General features: G+C 46.8%; 1 protein-coding gene across 5 annotated transcripts in view; it reads right to left on the bottom strand.

Annotated features, from left to right (window-relative positions):
* Nucleotides 1-3,525: 3,525 nt before the first annotated feature.
* Nucleotides 3,526-22,311, bottom strand: part of mid2 (midline 2) — an 86,590-nt gene continuing 67,804 nt past the window's right edge. For all 5 annotated transcript variants that reach the window (XM_062476005.1, XM_062476007.1, XM_062476003.1 and 2 more), the window contains 4 exons: nt 21,846-21,989; nt 16,108-16,269; nt 7,533-7,740; nt 3,526-7,222 (listed from right to left, as the gene is read on the bottom strand). In XM_062476005.1, coding sequence (XP_062331989.1) covers nt 6,820-7,222; nt 7,533-7,740; nt 16,108-16,269; nt 21,846-21,989 — 917 coding nt within the window. In that variant the 3' untranslated portion in view covers nt 3,526-6,819. The remainder of the gene's footprint in view (nt 7,223-7,532; nt 7,741-16,107; nt 16,270-21,845; nt 21,990-22,311) is intronic.

Consider the following 22,311-nt stretch of genomic DNA (forward strand, 5'->3'; position numbering starts at 1 on the left):
TGTTGGTTCTCCTCTCAACCTCATAGACCTCACCACCCCTGCTGGCAGTGATCAATGATTTACTTCTACAGCATCTAACTTCTCTGACTGTCAAGACTCAAAAGCAGAGCACAGAGACGGTGGTGCAGCTGGGAGCTTCACTGAGAACAGCAAATCAGGCAGGGGTACAAAGGGCAGGCAAACGGAGGATCAAAAATGGAGCAGGGTCGATAACAGGCAGACTGGGCAAGGATACACAAGGCTGGAATCAACTAGCAAACTGCAGAAACAAACTGGCAGAGAGTCCAAGACAGCACACAAGCAGAAGACTAATGAGCGATGCAGGACAGGTGTGAAGCGGGACAGAGGGTTGGAGCAGCAGGACCAGAGAGGCGTGAAACCTGGACTGGAACACATCTGGAAGAACTAGTGACAGGCAACAGAGAAACGGAGTGGCAGAGGTCAAGAGGAGGTACCGGCTGAATCTGTGACACTGACTTCAAATATGATCAGAAAAACAAAAGTAAACATTCAGACTGCCAGGTATCTCCATACGCCTCAGTCTGAGTTGTTATCTACAGTACATGCAAGCTTGTCTCAGGTTGCTGAAGGACACGGAAGGCTATTCATAAGCCAGACAGGATCTGATGAAACAAACATTGCTGACCAGGATAGCACAGGTGATAATCTGACTCTATCTATAGGGAGGATGACCTGATTAAACATCAAAGGTTTAGTCAGACAATAGGGTGTGTTGAATGAGGGGCCACTCATGTTGTTCTTTCATTGGTTTGTTGTTTGGGCAACTCTGGATGAGATCACAGCGCCCACAGAGATCAAAAAAGCCAGGGGAGTGTTTTGTAAAGACGGAATGAACAGAGCAACAATTAATCCTCAAAAATGACAATTAAAAAAACAATCATAATTTTTTATTTTTTTTATGATTTACGAATGTGTGTTTGTGTTGCAAATGCTCTGTGTTTATTAACGGGCCTATGCATTGTATTTGTATTTGATGTTACAAAAATAACAATCTGTTGCTTTCATTTTCAAGAGTTCTATTGGAGTACAGCATAAATCACAGTTGCGACAATCTCCACACTGTGAGCCCCCCCCTAGCCCCCATCTAACATCATTAGACAGAAAGCACATATTAAACCTAGAACTACATCAGTCACTGGAAGATCTACTGTACTATTCTGATTCATGTTGCTGTCCCATTTCCCTGCCAACTAAAGAGATAGGAGAAAGCCAGAGAGAGAGAGCGAAAGAAAGAGAGAGGGGAAAGAGAGAAAGAGAGAGAGTGGAAAGAGAGAGAGAGAGGGAAAGAAAGAGAGAGGGAATAGAGATTCCGCTGAGGTCGATCTAAAACCTCAGAGCCATACTTCTCTGTCAGAAGGGCCCATGAAGACCCGGTGTGTGCTTGTGTGTGTGCTTGTGTGTGTGTGTGTGTCCGTGTAAGGACAGCTGTGGTGGTCCACAGTGATAGATCCCTACCCCTGGGATTAATCTAGACAACCCTCCCCTGAGATCTACTGCCTATTTAGGTGCTGATGTCCTAGGGCCCTCTCTGTAAGCCAGACACCAGCCTCCTCCTAGTCTTACTCTTCAGGTCTGTTATGGATGTTCTCAGGCCTTCACTGGCTGCTGTCCACTATTGAACAGTTTCTAATGCAGGTCTACCGAGTAGGTCTACAAAAACCTTCCTGACTGGTTCACTGATCTGTACATTTTTGAGTCTTATGGTTGTGACAAAAAAACAAAACAACCTTTGGGCATGCACATTTTTGAACCGGCTGAAACATGCAAACCCAGCTTTTGTAAACCGGGCCAGTGAATCCGTTTGGAAAGGGGATACTTGTTTTTTTTCTTAGAACAAGAGCGTTGATATGGTTTGAGGGTACAGTTATGAGATTTAATAAGGTTCAATTGCCTCTTCAGGTGGGGGGGCAGCTTGGCACATGCCTCTGAGTCAACATAACCAGAGCACAGGTGTGTTGACTGGATCTTGCTCATTAGATGTACTGTATATTCTGCAGTATGAAGTGTCTGTGGTTAGATCTGATGCATTTTGTTATTATTCTGTATCTCTCTCGGTACATGGTATCCCTCAGAAGTGGCAGGCGTTAGTGTCAGTACACTCCCACCTCTCCCTTCAATGGACGATCAGCTTGATGAATTCACAATACAGGTCAGTCATCCTGCAACATTCAATAGGTCCCTCTTTCCCCAATATGTACAATATGTAAAACAATATGTTTTACTCAATCCAATTAGTTTGTTGTTTTACACCGCATCGGGGGCTGCAGTGATAAATGATTTAACAAGCACAAGTCTGCATTTACTCGATTTAACTAAATGATTTTTTATGGAATTCTTGGAAATGGCATTGGAATCAATTGGCAATTTCAAAATGTTTGGGTTCATAGAGTGAGAGAGAGAGAGAGAGAGAGAGAGAGAGAGCAGTGTCGGTTTCGCCTTGACATCTGTTCTCAACTGTTACAAAAAAGATAATTATGCAACAAAAAAATCTTCCCTTTTTTCCCTCTACATAACCCATAAGAAGCCTCTTATGCCCCCACACCAGAACGATGGTGTGGGGGCAATGAGCCATGCTTTCAGGGTACTTTTGTACTGTTCCACAGAACTACAGTGGTACACTAGCTAGGGCTCAGCCCAGTGCCAAGACCAGCAGATGATGAACATGCGGGCATCACCCTACCAACCTCACCCTGGGCCCTGGATGACCTGCCAGTCCGAGGAGGCTCTGCCAGTCGCAGCCATATCCGTCTCCTGGGTCATGTGCCAGCGTTTCCAGAGCCGGACTCAAACTCTCATACTCGTACCCGCAGGGTATGATTACCACACAGTTGACCTGTCTTCATAGTCCTGCATGTTTAGGACTACCACTGTCTTTACTCTCCCTTTACTGTGCGATCCCTGATGCTATCTAGCCCACGAGGTACAGGACATGTTATTTGCACGTTGTTGATGGTAATGAAGGCCAGGCTCTTTCTGCCACCAGTGTTGTCCTCGCTATTTGGGAGGACTGGAATTAAATATTAACTCTGATTTGGTCAATAGAGATCTGTATGGAGTCAGCTGAGCGGTTAGAGAATCAGGCTAGTAATCAGAAGGTCGCCGGTTCGATTCCTGGCCGTGCTAATGACGTAGTGTCCTTGGGCAAGGCACTTCACCCTACTTGCCTTGGGGGAATGTCCCTGTACTTACTGTAAGTCGCTCTGGATAAGAGCGTCTGCTAAATGACTAAATGTAAATGACTAAATGTATGGCTTTGAGGTTGACAGAATTGGGTGATATCGAGGATGTTGGTATTTCAAGTGAATACAGAACCAACTAAAAAAGATTGTTCCCTATGATGCTCAAATGACGTACTGCAGCTGTTAATAAAACATTTAGCCAGATGATGGTTGAACATCTACAGTGTAGATCTTCGAAGGGACCTTCTAAATGATTGGGTTAAATACGAGATCAAAGGTAACTCTCCAAATAAACTACTGGAATGAGAAGACACAAAACAAAACATGTTTGGGATCAGACTTTTAATTGGACTTGAGTTCACATAAATAACAATAGTTCATATAATTTTTGTATATTGTACATTATATAATATATACTGTATTTCATACTATGATTTACAATCCTTTTCACTAAAGGCTTGTATATCTATCGAAACTGAAGTGTCATGTTGATGAACACAACTCTTTCGATCCTCTTTTTGTGTTTTTGCTGAAAGGAGGGGAGCGAGCCCAGTTAAATTTTTTGAAGTTTTGTAAAAATAAGCTTGAGGAACACAGAAACTAAATGAGTTTCTACGGCATACAGAACTACTGAGGGTAAACTGTAAATTAATATATATATATATTTATTCATCAACTGATAAAGAAAAAATGCACAGCAAACTATCTGATATGCACGAGAAGTCTAAATTCTGGCGTCTCTGGTGGATGTATTCTGATGAATATGTATAGCAATATTTTAACCCACCCCCGGGGATGAAGGATAAACTTCACAGGAGTCACATTGACATGCAGCAACACAGCCAGGAGTACCCATACCTATGAACTGAACCTCATTTGGTTAGTCAGTCCCAGTTAAGACAATGTACACAAGGATCTGACCCATGAGTGGTCATCGCAATGGGCTTTTGGACAACATGACTTTCATAAATCTGCTGAAATGTAAAAATAAATAAAAAGAAGAAGCAAAGACACAGACACCACTTGTAACCTGCAGTAGTGATTGTACATCACTTTGCAGTACATGTCAATGCAGTTTTGTAAAGAAACCTTTTTTGGGGGCGAGAAGCCACATTTTACAGTTCTCATGGAACGGACATGCTCACACATGAAAAGACACTCCTTTTTCCTAGCCCAACGCACATACTTTTAACTCCTTAACTCCTCGTAATTAGAGCAGCTATGCCAGAAAAAGGTGACATGTTTGGGTCATACTACTTTGTCATATCATTGTGTCTTGATGTGACGCACATAGGGCTGCATTGGGCTGCTATTGTACTGTTGTCTCTGTGGTAGACAACTCCTCTGTTGTGTAGAGTTTGGGCAGAATAGTCAGAAAAGATGGCTTGTATACTATGAATGCTGTCAGCTGTACAACATTATTCTGGCATTTTTAGCTTACTGTCTCATCAGACGTACTATGTAGCGAGACATACTAAATATTTGCCTATACTACACGAAATAGTAAAACCAATGAGATGAAGAGTTTCTACTCTTCAAGAATCTCACTTTCAGGAAGTGGAGAAAGGGCCAACCTCTGATCCTCTGATGTGGACTCCCTCCTCTGGTCTCTCTGTGGACCAATCACACCTGACGGAGTGTCGTTTTTTGTGCTTTCAAAAAAAAAGATTTAAAAACAGAACAAAAACATTTCTATCAGGATGAGGTGGGAACACTCAGTTATGAGAAAATAAAACTCACTGATATGTGGACAGAGTGGAGAGTTGTGGAATCAGTAGTATGTGAGCCAGTTCCTAAATCTGTACAGGTGTAATGAGAACTCCATTTTGACAGTATACCAAGTAGTACATGCTTATTGCCATGCCTTCACTGTCAACACAGAAATATTTGTTTTATATTTGCCTACACGTGTAAATACATGACTGATTGTCGATCCGATCATCATTAGCCCTGAAAACTAACTTTAAGGATTTCATAATACACAAAACCTTGGAAGCAGGTTTCAAAATAAATAACTATGTTCCAGGCTAGGCTGCATTTGTATTTATTTACGAGGGCACTGTAGAGCTCATGGTTGTCTCTTTGTGATGCCTGTTCTCCAAACATACCATTGCTCACATTTATGGAAAATGTATAATGCTTGGCTTGCTCGCAGTCTGCACACACTTTAACCAAGAGTATAGTTGTTCTGCACACAACATAAAAATGTCTACTTCTGGTTAAACAGCTACTTATATTTATCAACAAAACATTATATACATTGTAAACTTCAAATGAATGCTGAAATTAATTAATTAGATTGAGTGAAGTTATTTATTTTTTTACTTTTGATTTAGTGGAAAGTGTCATCTTCTAGTTTGTGAAGTGAAACCCTAGCATGCTTTGCAGCAATCATCAAGTTAACAAGCATTATGTGGTTTCCATGACTGTGGAATTCTAATCAATTGTGACCACATTTCAGTTTTCGAAATGAATCGCTGGTTGGACCATATGTTTTAATATCGCATTCAACAGGGGATGAGTTCTACTTGGAAGTAGAAGTAATTTCACTTGTGATTGGACAAGGGGGACTGGGTTGGACTTTGAGAGATGCTACAGGTGAAATAGGAAGTTGTCTTTGTGGCAAACTGGATGTCCTGTATGTAGAAAATACATGACTACAGGGGGATCTGTGAGTGGAATCCTACAATGTTACATGCGCCATCACGACCAAACCATAAAAACATGAAGAGTGTGTACATGTTTTTGTGTGTGTGAGTGTGTGAACAAATCCTAGAGTGAACACATTAACATGCCATGACACCCAGAACCACAGCACAGCACAGCACCTGTTCACCCTCTCCTCCCTGAATATTATTCAACACTGTCACCATCTTGTCAGGTTTATCCTGATTAATGTGATAGAAACTGCATAAACATCGTTATCATATTCCTTTCACTATACAAGATAAATTTACTATGCTATCTAAAAAGTACAACCCGGCCCAATTCAGTTCTATTTTATACACACTGAGAAAATGGTCAATCTTAAAAGTGCATTATGAGAATACATTGAGATTGACAAAAAAAGCAAACCAACTTAGTATTCATAAATAATCAACATTTTCTTCTATTCAATTGTAATCAATACATTTCTTATGATACAACGCTAGTAGTCACATAACGCGAATAAACCTCTGGTGATCTGGAATATCAGAAACAAAACCAGCCTCAAACACAAGTCAATGTCGGCAACCATCACCTACAAATGAAAAAACCTAAACCAAGAAGATGATGGTAAAACAAATGGAAAAACCAGGAAGTGAATCTGGCACTGTCCACTGACCAAAGTCCTGGCCAACCAATGGCCAATCAAGAGTGCACTCTCTTCCCCCTTTAAACAGTAATTTAAAACTACCGTTTGAATTCCAGAAACCAGATGGAATCTCTAGCCTGCATTTACACCAACCAGAGGCTTTCAAATAGAGAGAGAGAAACGGCACACTTTGCAAAGAGGATCCTGTACCCCACCCTCTCCCACCATAGCGTGTTGTAGGTCTCGGTGTCTGGAGCTCACCCTGGTTCTCAACGGACTCAAGGATAGAACCCAGAGACTTGAGACTCCAAGTCCCAGGATGCCTTAGTGGCAGGACTTCATCCCGGAGCCGTAGGGAGACTCCTGCTGGCGACAGAGGTCCTGCTGCTGCTCACTACAGTCCACAAAGTCAGGCACGGGCAGGCCTGACAGGATCATGACTGACTTGTTCCAGATCATGAAGGTGGGCGCCACAGGCAGCACGAAGGACACGTCGAAGGTGTGCAGGTGCTGAGAGTTCATGGCGTCATAGAAGGACAGCGAGTTGTTGTCGTAGTCGAGCAGCACGCCCAGGCGGCGCAGCTGGGGGCTGGCCTCCACCTGCAGCTCCTTCCCGTTGTGACGCACCATGAAGTTGTTGTTGCAGCGGGACAGCACCCAGGAGGACGAGTTCTTGCCACTCCACTCGTTCTTGGGCGCAGACTTGTAGGCCACGCCCACTGCGTACCTGTAGAGGGGGAGGGGTTTGAGTTTCGTTAGAACCAATACCTCACAAAATAATGCCTGGTGGGATTTACAGAAAAGATGGCCGGTCTACAGTCCTAACATGAAAGACAAAGAGGTGTAAGGCAGCCACAGAGGTACAAACAAGGCATGGAAATATAACAGATTATTAAATCCTTTATGAATGAACAAAAAACATGCCAAAACGCATGTCCATGGAACATATTGCACTGCTAGCTAGCATGTAAGGATGATGACATCCTGGATGCGTAGGTAAGGTGTGTAGGTGAGGTTTGGCCCTCATGGTGTCCTACCAGGTGGAGGCCCCCAGCAGCACCTCCCAGTAGTGGCAGCCGCTGTCCATGAAGACGTTGCCGGCGGCGCCGTAAGAGCCCGTGCCGCTGAAGCGCTCGGGAGTGTGGCTCTTCTTCAGGGAGCTCTCGTCCTTCTCCATGGTCAAGCAGTCGTTGGACAGACGCAGCTTCTTGTGTGCCGTCTTGGGGTCCAGTTTAAATGGCTGACCTGAGAGAGGGGAGAGGGAGGAGAGAGAGAGAGAGAGAGAGAGAGAGAGAGAGAGAGAGAGAGAGAGAGAGAGAGAGAGAGAGAGAGAGAGAGAGAGAGAGAGAGAAGGAAGATCCGGGGAGAAGGAGAGAAAAAGGTTAGAGTAGGAAAGAGAAGCGATGGGAGAATGGAGTAGGGGAGGTAAGGGTAAGAGCGGGAGGGGTGGTGGAAGGAGCAGAAAAAAGCCATGTTGAACATTGCAAGCAACATATATCAACAACAGAAATTAGGACTTTTCCAACGTGTGTCGTTTCTCAGCTCCTTGACCAACTCTGCTGAGGCACTCATACATGGACGAGCGAGCACATGGAGACGTGGAGGAGTAAGAGAGAGGGGAGACAGGGATGACTGGAGAGGATAGTACAGGACGGAGCAACCCTTTGTGTGTTTGTGTCTGTGACAGGTACACGGAGGTCACCCCTCCAGGACCTGTAGGACATGACATTTAACTCCCTCGCCTCAAGGCTTAATGAGCGACAAAGGAGCTGCCCCCCCCCTCATACCCCTCCCTCCCAATAATCTGCCCACTGTGGACCGAGAGATTGTGTGTGTGTCTGCGCGTGGATATGAGAGGGCTGCTGCTGCTGCTTGAAGCCAATTACATTAATACGCTTCCTTCTTTGAACTGCTTATCGCTGCGAGCGCAGCCATTTTCAAACACCATGGTTCTGTCATGTGCTTCCAGTGGGAGACTCCTGAGAGAGGTGTGGTTGAAAGGGGGAGGAGGAGGGGGGGGGGCAGAGGACAAACACACGTGCAAACAGTCGCTATTGTGTGCATACACGCACACACGGGGACTGCCCTCATTGTCATCAGCGGTCAAACAGGCATCAGAGACGTGTGGCACCATACTGTGAACACACACACACACGCGTGCATACGTACACACACACACAACCGCACACACGTTGCCTATTTGAATTTCCAGAATAATCAAAGCAGGCAATGTGTCATTCAATGTGTCACCTCGTTAGGATCATCGCTTAGCCACCCAGGTGGCAGACTCTCACTGTTACACACACACACACACTCACACACATTACAAATGAAGGCCCCCACACAGATAACAGAGAATCCCACATCAGTGGGTCTTAAATCTGGGATTAACAGTTTTCACCCTGAATAAAATGATAATAATTAAAGACTACCAACTCACTGAGACACAACGCTCCTCTATTACACCGGAGCTACGCTGTGTGGAAGGCAGGGGAGACCTGCTCCACATGTACAACATGGAGAACAAGAATACTAATCTCCACTGGGTCTTCAAGAGGAAATATAATTTCACTGTGTCAATCTCTCTCATTCTGTGTGCTTAGCAGCCAGAAATATACAGTATAATATACTGTATGATATACTGTATATCTCCATATGTATGTGTATATATATGTATATACATGTATATATCTATATATATCGTTGGGTGAACTTTGGCTGAACCATTCATTCGCATTTCCAAGGTTTGCAGATGAACGGACTTGAAGCGTGAATTGCCTTTCCACTCGGAAGGTCACGTCTGCCCACGAGACAACATGCTTCCTTTACCTCACAGGAATGAGACACATGGCTAGGCATAACACAACCTCTGATGTCTTTATCCGTGTGCGTGCAACACATAAAAGCCTGCCCAGGTATGGGCCAGGGGGGTTGGGGCCTGACATCAGTAGGGTTGGCGGGGGCAGGGGTCATGGTGGAGAGCTACAGTACATACATCATTTAAAGATGACCTTTTCTGCTTCACCCTCCACTGGACTCTGCTCAGAGCACAACCCTGGGAGCGTTTACTGTGCTACCCTAGAACACGCATGACGTTCCACGTTTACCGTCCATCTATGACGCCTGAGAGCACATACAGGGACGGACACATACAGGGACGGACACATACAGGGACGGACACATACAGGGACGGACACATACAGGGACGGACACATACAGGGACGGACACATACAGGGACGGACACATACAGGGACGGACACATACAGGGACAGACACATACAGGGACAGACACATACGTGACGTTCTGTGTGTAGGATGTATGATACATCCTGGCAAGCAAGGACAAAAGTTGACCATGAACATATACCGTAGGTGTATCGTGAATACCATTTCTTTTTGTTCACCGTACCTGTTAGCTGAGATGTGGTTACTTTGCGACGAGGCAAGTAAATACAGACTGTTCCTTGACTCTGAAATACTGTAGCGCTACGCACGTCTGATCTTTGATCTTCTGCTTTACCTTCAATATGCAGTATTTGTGTGTGGCCTTGGATTAAAGGATCTGCTAAATGAATAAAATGGAATGGAAATGTATCCTGGTATACCCACTGCTCAGAAAGGTCCCAAAAGGTTAACAAACACAAAATCATTTTTAATCACTGTAACGGATGACCTGCGAGAACAAGGCCAGTCCAGAACCTAGACATGAACACACACGGGTTTCCAAGTATTCTACATATCCTGGCGTACACACAGCCAAAACATAAAGCAACATGTACAGAACACGCATGACACGCACGCACCACAGTAACACACAAGTACACGAGCACAATCTGTACACACAGATTGTGCGGAGGGAGATGGAGAGAGGAGACAGTGTTGCCCCTCTGACTGGGAGACTTTGCAGAGAGCAGATTGTGCTAGGCAGCCCTGACTGCTGCCTAGGCCCTCTGTAGGCTCCTCAGGGAGCCGAGCGACAACTTGAGGCACGTCACGGGCAGAGCAGCCTGGGTAAATATTATCCCAGGTCCTTTAACAGGAAGTAAACAGCAAAGCCCTCTGGGAGTTGTTGTCACTTGATATTTCTCAGCTCTAGTTTAATCTTCAGTGGAGGCGGCCTCACGGTCTAGGCACGGCTTTGTTTATCACACGTCTCTCAAATACAAACAATATGGCCGACAATCCCAATTCACACACTGTCTGACTTGGTCTAGGCTGGGAAGGCAAGAAAGCAAATAAAAGGAAAAAAACCAAATAAACAGCCCAGTGTGTCAGCTCTGTTCGACTGCTACCGTGTGTTAGTTCGATGCTTGGGAAGGGAGGAGAGCTCCCAGCACATCTCTTATTGATGCAACACAAACATGAGGCCTCATACAGAAACCCAGCAAGGTCCTCAGGAACACTCCCTTAGGAACACACTGTCAGATGGTGCTGGTGGGACCGGCATTCTATAAACTAACTGACGCCTGGGACCAGGTCGCTGTCGAAGATGTAAAAACACAACATGCCGTCAGACATGCCGTAACACCCATTGACACCCGATGGTAAATTGATGAGCTGCTGGTGAGGTCATGACAGCGCAGCGCCTCAACGGCAGAAAAGGAGGGGGAAACGGGGAAGGATAGACTTTGCCAAGGGTCAAATGTCTGACGCACATCGATGCTCGGATGAAAAGTCTTGAAATGGCTCTAAACATCTCTGAAAACAAGCCATAACCTAACCATGATCAAAGGTGATGTGCTGAACTTTATTTAGTCCATCAATGGGCTTTTACATTGATTGTGTGTGTGTGTGTGTGTTGGACGGGGGGATTAAAAGTACTGTAGGTCTGTTGGACTATATTGGTATTTGATGTTGATTTATGGTTCAGACATGGACAGATGGCTGTAATGAATCAAGTCTCCTCTCTAATTCTATTTAACCAACACACTACTCAGTACACACTTTAGTTAGATTTCATGCTTCCTGTGCTTCCTGTGCACAAATGTCAGTCTCAATGGACCAGCTGTTTTCAACAGACATTCCATAGGAAGAATCTGTACGGTCCAACTTGACACGATCCCTAGACATGAAATGACCAAAGGTTAAGTAATTTAATAAACAAATGACATTCCACTTCTCTGCTGCAGTGACCTGCTGGGTAGCACTCCCAGATCATGTCAGTCCATAGACATTTGATGGGACCCCGTCTCCAGCGGACGCACTTCAACCAAATGCATCCATATAAGACTGCTGCCAATAAAGTATTTTTAGAACAAGATTCTTTAATAATATATACAGAGACACACTTACCCCCTCCCCCCAACCATCAATGCCTTCATGCTACGGTATGTGCCTAGTGACATGCTAAATCACCAGCTTGCATCATTGTCGCTTTCCTTGCATTTAGCCGCTCTCATCCTGAACACGCTATTCCATCACCATGACAAACACAGACTGGGAAAGGGGATTTAACATGCAGGTTGAGGCTGAGAGGCAAAGAGCCATTTGATGTCCCTTTCAGCACTCCCTATCTCCGTCTCTCTTCTCCTTTTCTGTTCCCCCTCTCTGCTCTTAGGAACGCGGTGACACGTGTGCTAGGGAACTGGTGGCACTTGGTGAGGATGTGAATAAGAGAGAGATGGTGCAGGAGGGTGAGGATGTGAATAAGTGAGAGATGGTGGCACTTGGTGAGGATGTGAATAAGAGAGAGATGGTGCAGGAGGGTGAGGATGTGAATAAGTGAGAGAGGGTGGCACTTGGTGAGGATGTGAATAAGTGAAAGATGGTGCAGGAGGGTGAGGATGTGAATAAGTGAGAGATGGTGGCACTTGGTGAGGATGTGAATAAGTGAAAGATGGTGCAGGAGGGTGAGGATGTGAATAAGTGAGAGATGGTGGCACTTGGTGAGGATGTGAATAAGAGAGAGATGGTGCAGGAGGGTGAGGATGTGAATAAGTGAGAGATGGTGGCACTTGGTGAGGATGTGAATAAGAGAGAGATGGTGCAGGAGGGTGAGGATGTGAATAAGTGAGAGAGGGTGGCACTTGGTGAGGATGTGAATAAGTGAAAGATGGTGCAGGAGGGTGAGGATGTGAATAAGTGAAAGATGGTGCAGGAGGGTGAGGATGTGAATAAGTGAGAGATGGTGCAGGAGGGTGAGGATGTGAATAAGAGAGAGATGGTGCAGGAGGGTGAGGATGTGAATAAGTGAGAGATGGTGCAGGAGGTGTAGAGGTCACATGCTATGAACGCACAAGCGCACAAACTCTCTCTTGTTCCATTCCCTCGCAAACACACACACAAACACACACACACATTATGCACTCACACACACTTTACACAAACACACACTCTCCACACACACACTATGGTCCCTGTCTTCATCAGGTCTTCATCCAGTGCCATCATTAATTCAATTTTGTTTTCCTCAGGCGGACAATCACAGTCTGTGATGTCATATCCTGGGTGGCTTTAAAAAAGAATATATATACAGTGTGTTAGCTGGGTTGGTTGTGTGGCTCAACAGTCCTCAGATGTGGTTCTGTATCAGTGCCACAGGGAATTATGCAACGTGTTTGAAAGGCGGGTGTGCCACACATGCACACACATTCCTGAGTGGGTGTGTTTGGGATTACACGCTGGAGTAAACTTGTCAAGACAGCGTAGCTGACACTCTCTCTCCCCCATTGCCTAGGAGTCAGTGAGTGAGAGAGAAAGAGAGAGCGTAAGAGAGAGAGAGAGAGTAAGAGAGAGAGTAAGAGCGAGAGATGGCACAGATGACAGCACTGGCCTGGGGACAGAGACCCAGATGGCAGGACAGAACGGGGGGAGGAGGGAGAAAAAAGAGAAAGAGGGCGTAAGAGGTAGAGATAAGATGAACTGCCACAGTCGTGGGTGAGCCAGAGGAGGGCGATGAGAGAGAGAGGTCAGAGGACGACACAAAGAGAGAAAAAGGATTGAATGATAGAAGGGAGACCGAGTGGCTCAATGAAAGAGGTGAAAGTAAGAAAGAGAGGGATAGGAGAGGAAAACGGTGTGACCCTTAAGACTTGCAGGCCTCAAACATCTTCTTTCCACCTGCTCACAGCACAGCATTCGAAAGAGGAAACCTATTGTAATGTAGATCACATGGAACACAAGGTGTTTGGTAACAGTTTTCTTGGGATGCTAACAGTATGTCCTATCAGAACTCCTATAAATACTGTCGACATCACTGGCTTCTGTGTCAGACAAGCTCATGTGCTCGGCCCATGAAAAACCCTTTGCTGCTGAGCAACACTTTTTTTCTCGAGATATATAGAAGAAGGTGAATAAAAAGAAAAAAGCGTCCTACTTAGCTTCTCGATGGGTCTGAGGGACGGGTCTAGTCTACGCGCCACATCTCGTTGTGTTCTGTGAAAATGTTTGGCGAGTGGCGCAGGAATGTGACAGGCAGGCGTGGAGCTTAAAGAATAAAGGGCCTTCAAGCCTGTCGCTTGGGAGCATGCTAAGGATACAACAATCCAAACCCCAAATACGGAAGCCGGCTGACTCTAGGTAAAATAAAAACGTGTCCCTCAGCTTAAGATGCCTCTACTTTGGTGTCTCTGGGTGCCAACGCTCTCACTAGGGGGAAGGCCCTGCAACGGTCTGTCACATCAAAAGGTTTTGTATATCTAATTTAGTTGTGACCCATTTTTCCTGTCAGAGGAACAACATCTCCTTAGCGCCGACTGTTTTGTTATTGTGTTGTGCCGTATGCTGGTTCCCGTGGAGAGGGTAAATACCACATGCCAATCCGGGCAGCTAATCTGCGGCCAACCTGAGAGTGGGTGGACACGCAGTGTCACGGCACCATTGTGACTAAATGTTGCTGTGGCGCTCCGCCGCCGCGCAACTGCTGGAAGCAGGGGGAGGACAGGGGGCTGGATGAGTGACAAGGAGTGGGAGTGGTGGCTGGGTGTGAGGAGCTAGGTGGGGGGGGGGGGGGCAAGAGAGACAGACAGAATGGGGAGAGGTAAACACAGGGCGAGAGATGTGACGGAGAGAGAGAAGGAGAGAGAGAAGGAGAGGGAGATGGAGAGAGAGAGAAGGAGAGAGAGAGAAGGAGAGAAGGAGAGTGAGAAGGAGAGAGAGAGAGAGGAGAGAAGCCCAGGGCACCCAGCACAGTGACGATGATCGAGTGACAGCTGAACGCTCAGCCGCTGGATGCTGCGATAAACCACTGCCAGCCCACGGTGCTACTGCCGGAGGGAAAGAGAGAGGGAGAGAGAGGGAGAGTAAGAGAGCGGGAGAGAAAGAGAGAGGGAGAGGGAGAGAGAGGGAGAGAAAGAGAGAGGGAGAGAGAGGGAGAGAGAGGGAGAGAGGGAGAGAAAGAGATAGGGTGAGAGAGAGAGAGAGAGAGAGAGAGAGAGAGGGAGGGAGAGAAAGAGAGAGGGAGAGAAAGAGAGAGAGGGAGAGAGAGTAAGAGAGAAGGAGAGAGAGGGGGAAAGAGAGGGATGAGGAAGGAGAGAGAGGGGAAAAGAGATAGAAACAGATAGAGAAACGGAGGGAGAGAAATGATGGAAGAAGGGAGGAAGGATGGGGGCCGGGGTTGCTAGCTGCTAGCTGCAGATACCCTGTGTTTCACCTCCAAACCTCCCCTCGGGTGACTTTGCAAAGCCTCTGATGCAATAATCCCTCTTAATGCGGCCAGCCAGCCACCACAGCCCATCCCAGCCACGCGAAGCTAGACCACTTTAGTCCGCCATCACGCTCCAGGCGTGAGAATGCAGGAGCTCTGGGTGCGATGACGCACCTGCAGGGTAACTGGCAACCCTGTGTTTGCTATCACACCCATGAGGGTGATGGAGCCAGAGAGAGAGAGAGAGAGAGAGAGAGAGAGAGAGAGAGAGAGAGAGAGAGAGAGAGAGAGAGAGAGAGAGAGAGAGAGAGAGAGAGAGAGAAAAGGAGCGAGGGAGCAGAAAGAAACTGAGAAAAGGGTGAGAGAAACTAAGAAAGACAGAAAGAGATGGCGAGAAAGTTAGACGCTCAACCCCGAGTTTGCTATTTTGCTGTTCGGGAAGATGGAGTGGGAGAGAGAAAAAGAGAGGGGTAGAAAAGAGAGAAACAGAGAAAGCTAGAAAGATAGATGGGGAGAGGGTAAGCCATATAATGGTGTCATTATCAAGCCTGGCTAGGCTTTAGTACATGGTATGGTTCTAAACCATGTCTCTATCCCAGATATAGATGGACTCATTGATTCACTCACTGCATGTAGTGATAGTCAACACAGGCCATGGACCCAAGACACCAGGGCCAAGAGGCTGTAGAGCGGATGCTAGTGGATCTGCCCAGAGCCGAGGCCTCAAAGTCGGGGTGGCTCCAGAGACAGGGTGAGGGAGCCTGCATGGCGGAGCACCCGATTGTTGGACCTAAATAGATATTGACCTATCTATTTAGGTCAATATCAATTTTCAGTTCCGACAAAGAAAACGACAAGTGTGTTTTGTGAGCGTGAGCGACAGGGAGGATTCCGAACGTGCACGACGCACAGCACCTAACCAATGCTTCCAGTCCAAGACCAGAACACACTTCATGAGAAGGGGGGCCGTGGAGGCGGGGGGGCGGGGGAGGGGTTTAAGGAGCCGTCACGGCAACGCATCACTCACTGTTGGTCTTGAGGCGGGCCGGCTCGCTGTTGCGGCTGCCCGCCTGGTTGATGGCCTTGACGAAGAAGATGTAGCGCGTGCCACTCTGCAGGCCGTGGACCGTGTAGTGGTTCTGCTTGATGTTGGGCACGATCATCCAGCTGTCCACCGAGTTGTACAGACCTGTAAGGGGGAGAGGGAGGCGGGGAGAGAGACAGCAGGGCTTGGTCAACAATGTGTGCTTGGGCACACCTACATTTTGTTTAGGCCAAGATATATATATATATATATATATATATAGATATATATATATATATCTATATATATATTTTGAGAGAGAGAGAGAGAAGGAGAGAGATATAATGGATAAGAGAGAGTGAATGGGTGGGAGAGACCGGACAGACTGTGAGTGTGAGAGAGCATGTGTACACTGCTGAGATTTGGGCTGCCTTATCAGCTAATCATAGCGGTGGATTTAAATTAATACGAACCACCTTAAAAACGTCTGAACACCCCCCCCCCCTTCCCCCACTACAGTAGAAAGACACCCCTTAGACCTTCACGAAAAAAATACTTTGTAGAAATAAAAGAGGACAAAAAGGCTTCAAATCATCCTCGCTGTCCATCAGAACACCTGATTCAAGTCTACCGGAGTTCTTTCATCTGTGTTCCCATGTTGTTTTAATGAGCTTGCTGCAGACACGGTTATCCTACCCATCATGCATTCTGGTCTATCATGGCGTATTTGGCCCCGGGGCCAGAATGAAACCAACCAATCCCAGACGATAGACGGTGAGGAAGTTTAGAGATGCGGGGGAAGCGTACAGGAAGTAGACTCACAGAGCAGGAGTGGTGGTAGGAGATTCTTCATTAGGTAAACAACAGGACGCGCACAATCGTCACCTACTGTACACAAGGAAACATGCGACTGCATGTCCGATCAATATGTAAACATACAGAACCAATGACACACTGTGTGTGCGTTGCGGACATACAGTACTTCTGACACAGAATCCTAATAGTCACAAATCTCATTAGCGATGCTGTGCTTATGTTTCCTTCATTAAATATGTACACATTTCCATTCCCACCTCCATTAAAGCAGGGGCGCGAGGAAGTCACTGTCATTCTACGTTGTATTCTGGTTTGGTCAAACACAATTCTTTGAAGGTAAGAGAAGCCCAAGGCTGTTTCCTCTTCCCCACAGTGGTTATTGTACTTAAGAAAGGAAGAAATGAAAGAAAGGGCACTTTTCAAGTACGGGGTTGTCCCTTTAAGTTGGGACACTCGCTGAATTATTAAGTGAGATTGGCAACAGCATGTATAAGTAATAACATTCGAGTCTGCTTGTAAACATAAATACTTTAACGTGACGTAAAATAAGCTCTGTTAAAAGTCAGGGGCCTTTTAAGAATGAATGAGGAAATTTCAAAGTAAAAGCCCCCCCTCGACCCCTCACTCCCCCGCACAGACTCTCTTTCAGACTCGCCCCTCTATGATTTGAATGAAGCAGCTGTGCCTTCACACCAGGAGGGGGGAGAACGCAGGCATATTAGAGAATGAGTTCCTGTTGCACATTTTAAAAATGCTGTTGATCTCGTCCTTTGATGGCTGGAATTGGAATGGCAAACTACAGCGCCCTGCTTTGTGCTGTCGGCGTAGGTTTACCCCGACACTGGCCCACTGCCTCCTGACTCGCCCAGCGACTTCAAAGCAGAGCAGGAGATGAGAGCGAGCGAATGTGTCATTTCAGAGAGAAGAAAGGGAGAGATAGAGGGGTTGGTGGGAAGGAGGGGGGGTTGGAGAGCGGGGCCTTGACAAGCATTCCCAGACTAATGTGATTGTGTGAGTATTCTGACTGCGTTTCTATAACTATGACTGTTCTTACCTGTGTGTGTGTGTGTGTGTTTGTGTGTGTGTGTTTGTGTGTGTGTGTATGCGAGGATCTAGGAGTGTGTCTATAACTGAGAGTCCGAGTTGAAATGAAGGTTGTGTGTGGATGTGAGTGTGTTTATGAGTATGTGTGTGTGTCTGTCCGTCTGTCTATCTAAGCCCGTGTCTGTGGCAGATGAAAGGATGAGTGAAACACAAGGCATCATGGGAGAAGTGCAGGACTGCTTGCGGCCCTGCCCGAGGACTCCAGACCTGTCTTTGATGCTGCAATAGACAGGTTCTGGTGTGTGTGTTTGGGTGTGTGTGTGTTTGTGTGTGTGTGTGTGTGTTTGTGTGTGTGTGTGTGTTTGGGTGTGTGGAGGAGACAACAACAGAGAAACTGTGTGTTACCCCCTTTCCACCAACGCCAACCTTTCCAGACAAGCTAAGAGATGCTCTTGAAGCAGGTTACCAGGCCGGACGCTGGTTGTTTTGCTGTCGAAACGCATACGATGGTTTGAGACGGGCTCCACACTGGCCCTCAAACTGCCTCGGTGGAAAAGGGGCATCGGTTCGTGAGAATGTGTGTGGAGCAGTCAGAGCCTGTTTGTGGGTCTCAACAACAGAGACAATGTCTGCACAGGTGTCTCTTAAAGTATGTAAAAAGTAGGTAAGTATAAAGTAAAGATTAAGTGTACCTTTTCGGTCTTTTTGAATGCCTCTCTATGTCGTTTTGGGTGCATTTGTTGCTGTGTGTCTGGGCACATGAAATGAGGAGAGGATTTAAGCGGATCAAGCAAACATCACAACTGAGATAACAGCCTTGGCATTCATATTCAACACAATAGGCTGTACTGATGGCCCCGATATAATCTGTGTCTTCTATCTAAGGCAGTAGATCTTAATCCCTCACAGACCACAGAGAAAACATCAAGAGCATATTGTGTGTGTGTGTCTGATTGTTAGAGCTAAACGACCAAGCCTAGCCGGGGACCCAATTTAGTCAGATTGAGGAAATGGTAGATCAAGTAGGTATGTAAGTGTATGCAAGACTAAATACAGCTCAACCAATACTTTTATTTGAAAAGAAATAGACCACACACACAGAGAGATGTCCCACAGATATCCGTTTGATAGTCTCACTGTACCTATCATCAAACCATTCACACAAACGGGCACGTCAACAGCAGCGATGGATCTATCTATCTCCACCATCGAAAACATTACAATAAAGCCTTAATGAAGTGTCACCGCTACTCTATATCCCGGCAGTGTGTAGCTATCGACTGGGCTATTGACAGAACAATGGTGGGATGGAAGGGTTGATGAATGAGCTGGTGCAGTAGAGTGTACACCTACTCCATACAGAAACACAGCTGGCCTGTGTAAGTGTCATGGTTAATATTGGGGGGCTGCAGCCAGTGGTCCACCCACACGAGCCAGGCATGTCTGGCCTTGCATGCTGATACGTACAGGAGCCACCATGACGTGCATGCAGGGACACATGCCTTTTACTGTGCCGTGTACACGTCATGTATTTGTGTATATTGAATCCGTCCATCTCAACTTCCCCCCTGGGTCTTCCTTTTCTAGTTCTCTCAACCTCCCTTTTCTCTCTCTCCGTCTTTTCCGGCGCTCTCTCTCTATCTAAATCGCTCCATCTTTCTCAAATCCCCCGCTCATCTGCTGGCAGCGAAGAAAGGAAATGAAAGAACAATCTAACCACTGCCTGTTAGTTGCCTGAGGACAGAAAGCTCATATTGCTGTTATCTGCAGTCTGTGAGCATCATCTGCAGCATGGGGACTGGCTGCTAGGTGTGTGTGTGTGTGTGTGTGTGTGTGTGTGTGTGTGTGTGTGTGTGGGCGTGTGGGTAGGACATCATGTCGCCTCTGATCAGAGAGGATGTTGGGAGATGTAGTCGACCTGAGCTGATGATGAATCGAGCCCACGGGTGGCTGGGTCATGAGCTCTCAGGGCTAATAAGCTAGATAGTAAGAGTCTTACTTACAGAGTGCTCAGGGCAGGGAGCCTTGGTATAGTTTGTGCATGTATCTGTGTGTGTGCGTGGGTGAATGTATATATACATTTGATTTTATCGTGTGTGTATGTACACTGAACCTTTCAATAGCACGTTAGAGAAAACATTTCAGTTGTCAGTCCCAGACAATCTTAATTACAAAGATTAAATAAAAACATTAAATATTAAAAGTTCCTTTCTGAAGGGTATCCATACTTTTATTTCTAAACACATGGTATTTTGTTTTAGCTTCTGCTCTGTTTCTCAATTCTTCCTGTGTGTGTGTGTGTGTATGTTGTGTGTGCCACGTCAGGTCACCTCCTTCAGGGAGGTATGGAGGTTAGGGGCGTGGGGAGGGGTACAGACATGGAGCTGATGACGTTGGAGTGGGAGCGTTTAAGCACTCAGTGAGCGCCGAGGGACGAGAGCAATGCTAGAAACTCGGCAGTCTGAGATAAATGCATTTCTCTCTCTCGATTTCAGCTCTATCCTTGGGGGTGGGGGGCGGGGGAGGGAGGTTGAGTGTGTGTGTGTGGGGACCCTGGACAGAGTTCTATCACGCCTGAAATGGAGACCACTTCCCCACAACTCTCCAGCTGGCTGTCAGAGCAGGCTGGGGCACACAGCGAGCAGAGGGGGAGAGGAGGGGAGAGATTAGAGAAGGATGAAGAGAGGAGCAGAGGAGAGAGATTGGAGAGGGAGAGGAGAATGAAGGTCGGAGAGGAGAGAGCACGGAGGGGGGCGTGGAGAGCCAAGGAAGGGATTGGAAGAGTTGAAGAGGAGAGAGGAGAAGAGGGAGGGAGGGGGGGGGGCAGAGACGACAAGAGCAGAAGAGCACGGCTGAAGAGAGAATAGGGTAGGAGATGAGAGGAGGGGAGTGCGAGAGAGGAGAGGATAGAGAACTGAATAAGTGAGAGTGAAGATTAAAAGGAGTGTTGAAGCAGGGAGAGCTGGAGCTGTAAGAGATAGCTACAGTGTGTGGTACGTGCATGTGTGTGTGTGTGAGAGAGAGAGAGAGAGAGAGAGAGAGAGTGAGTGACGGTGTTTGCGTGCGTGCATGGGTCTGTGTGTGTGTCTGAGGCTAACCAGCTCCGCTGGGAGAGTATCTGTTGGCCGCTGCTGTTCCTCGGGCCTGCCAGTTCTGTCAGTCATCCCTCTCTCCATCCCTCTATCCCTCTCCATCTCTCCTCAGCTACCTTTGCTAGCCTGCTATCTCTACACCACCGCGTCAATCACTCCTCCAAATCTCCACATTCACACTCGGCTTTTCTATTCCTGAGTCTGTTATCCTCGATACACAGATACATTGTTTTTACACCCACAGCCACACACACACACACACACACACACACACAAAGAAGGTTCATGAGCTGAAGTGGCTCGGTGTGACTGAACCATGTGTTTCCCTGCCTACAGACCCAGAAGGCCTTGCCTCAGGGCCCGTGTTGTTGTAGTATCTGGTATTTTTAGTCTTCCAAAAAAGCTTTTGAGGAAAAAAAACGGGCAGTTGCACAACGGAGTGCTGTGCCCACTGTGGGAGTGCGGCCTTATGTAAGGCCTTCCGGAAAACGCTCCTGAAAAGCAGAGGAGCTACTGCATGTATCGGTTTTTCACCCCCCCCCCCCCCCCCCCCCAAACACCCTATGGAGAGACACACTGACCTGTCACAGGTGTCAGGAGCTGGGACATGCTGAGAGAGGTGGCGAATTAGTAGTGTAGGTAAAATACTGAGTGATATTTACTGTAGGGTCTGTGTGTGTGTTTGTGTGTGGGGTGTGGGTTAGAGGATGTGTAGAGCTTCTGCATGTGTGGTGGGAGGGAGGTGGAGAGAGTGAGAGACTGTGTGTGTGTGTGCGCTGCCTCGCTCACTGATGAAGTTGGTGTGTCCGGTGTAGATGGTGTACTGCAGCTCGTAGGAGGTGACGCTGAACTCGTCCTCGGAGCTCCAGTGCACAGTGATGGTGTCGTGGGAGGCGGTGCACAGCTCGTCACGGATGGACGGAGGGTTGGGCGCTGCGGCACAACGTCAAACACACGCAAAAAGACACCCGCTTTATAGTAACAGTGTGCTCACATTGTTCATGCATTTTATATGCACAATAGCATACCTCCTTACTCTGCAAACTGGCAGTGCTGGAATTAACTGAGAATTACATTGGTTTCCCAGTGTTCCAGTCATCTCTCTCTGATACTTATTAATTATATTTACACTTACAGTATATTTGATATATATTTATACTGACACTTTCTGACACTCTACTTCCCTGTATTCTTGCTGTCCTTGCTTTCCTTCTCTCTCTCTTCCTACCCCAATCGATCCCCCCCTCTCCCAGTA

The sequence above is a fragment of the Osmerus eperlanus genome, chromosome 13 (genome assembly GCF_963692335.1).
Source record: "Osmerus eperlanus chromosome 13, fOsmEpe2.1, whole genome shotgun sequence".
NCBI lineage: Eukaryota > Metazoa > Chordata > Actinopteri > Osmeriformes > Osmeridae > Osmerus > Osmerus eperlanus.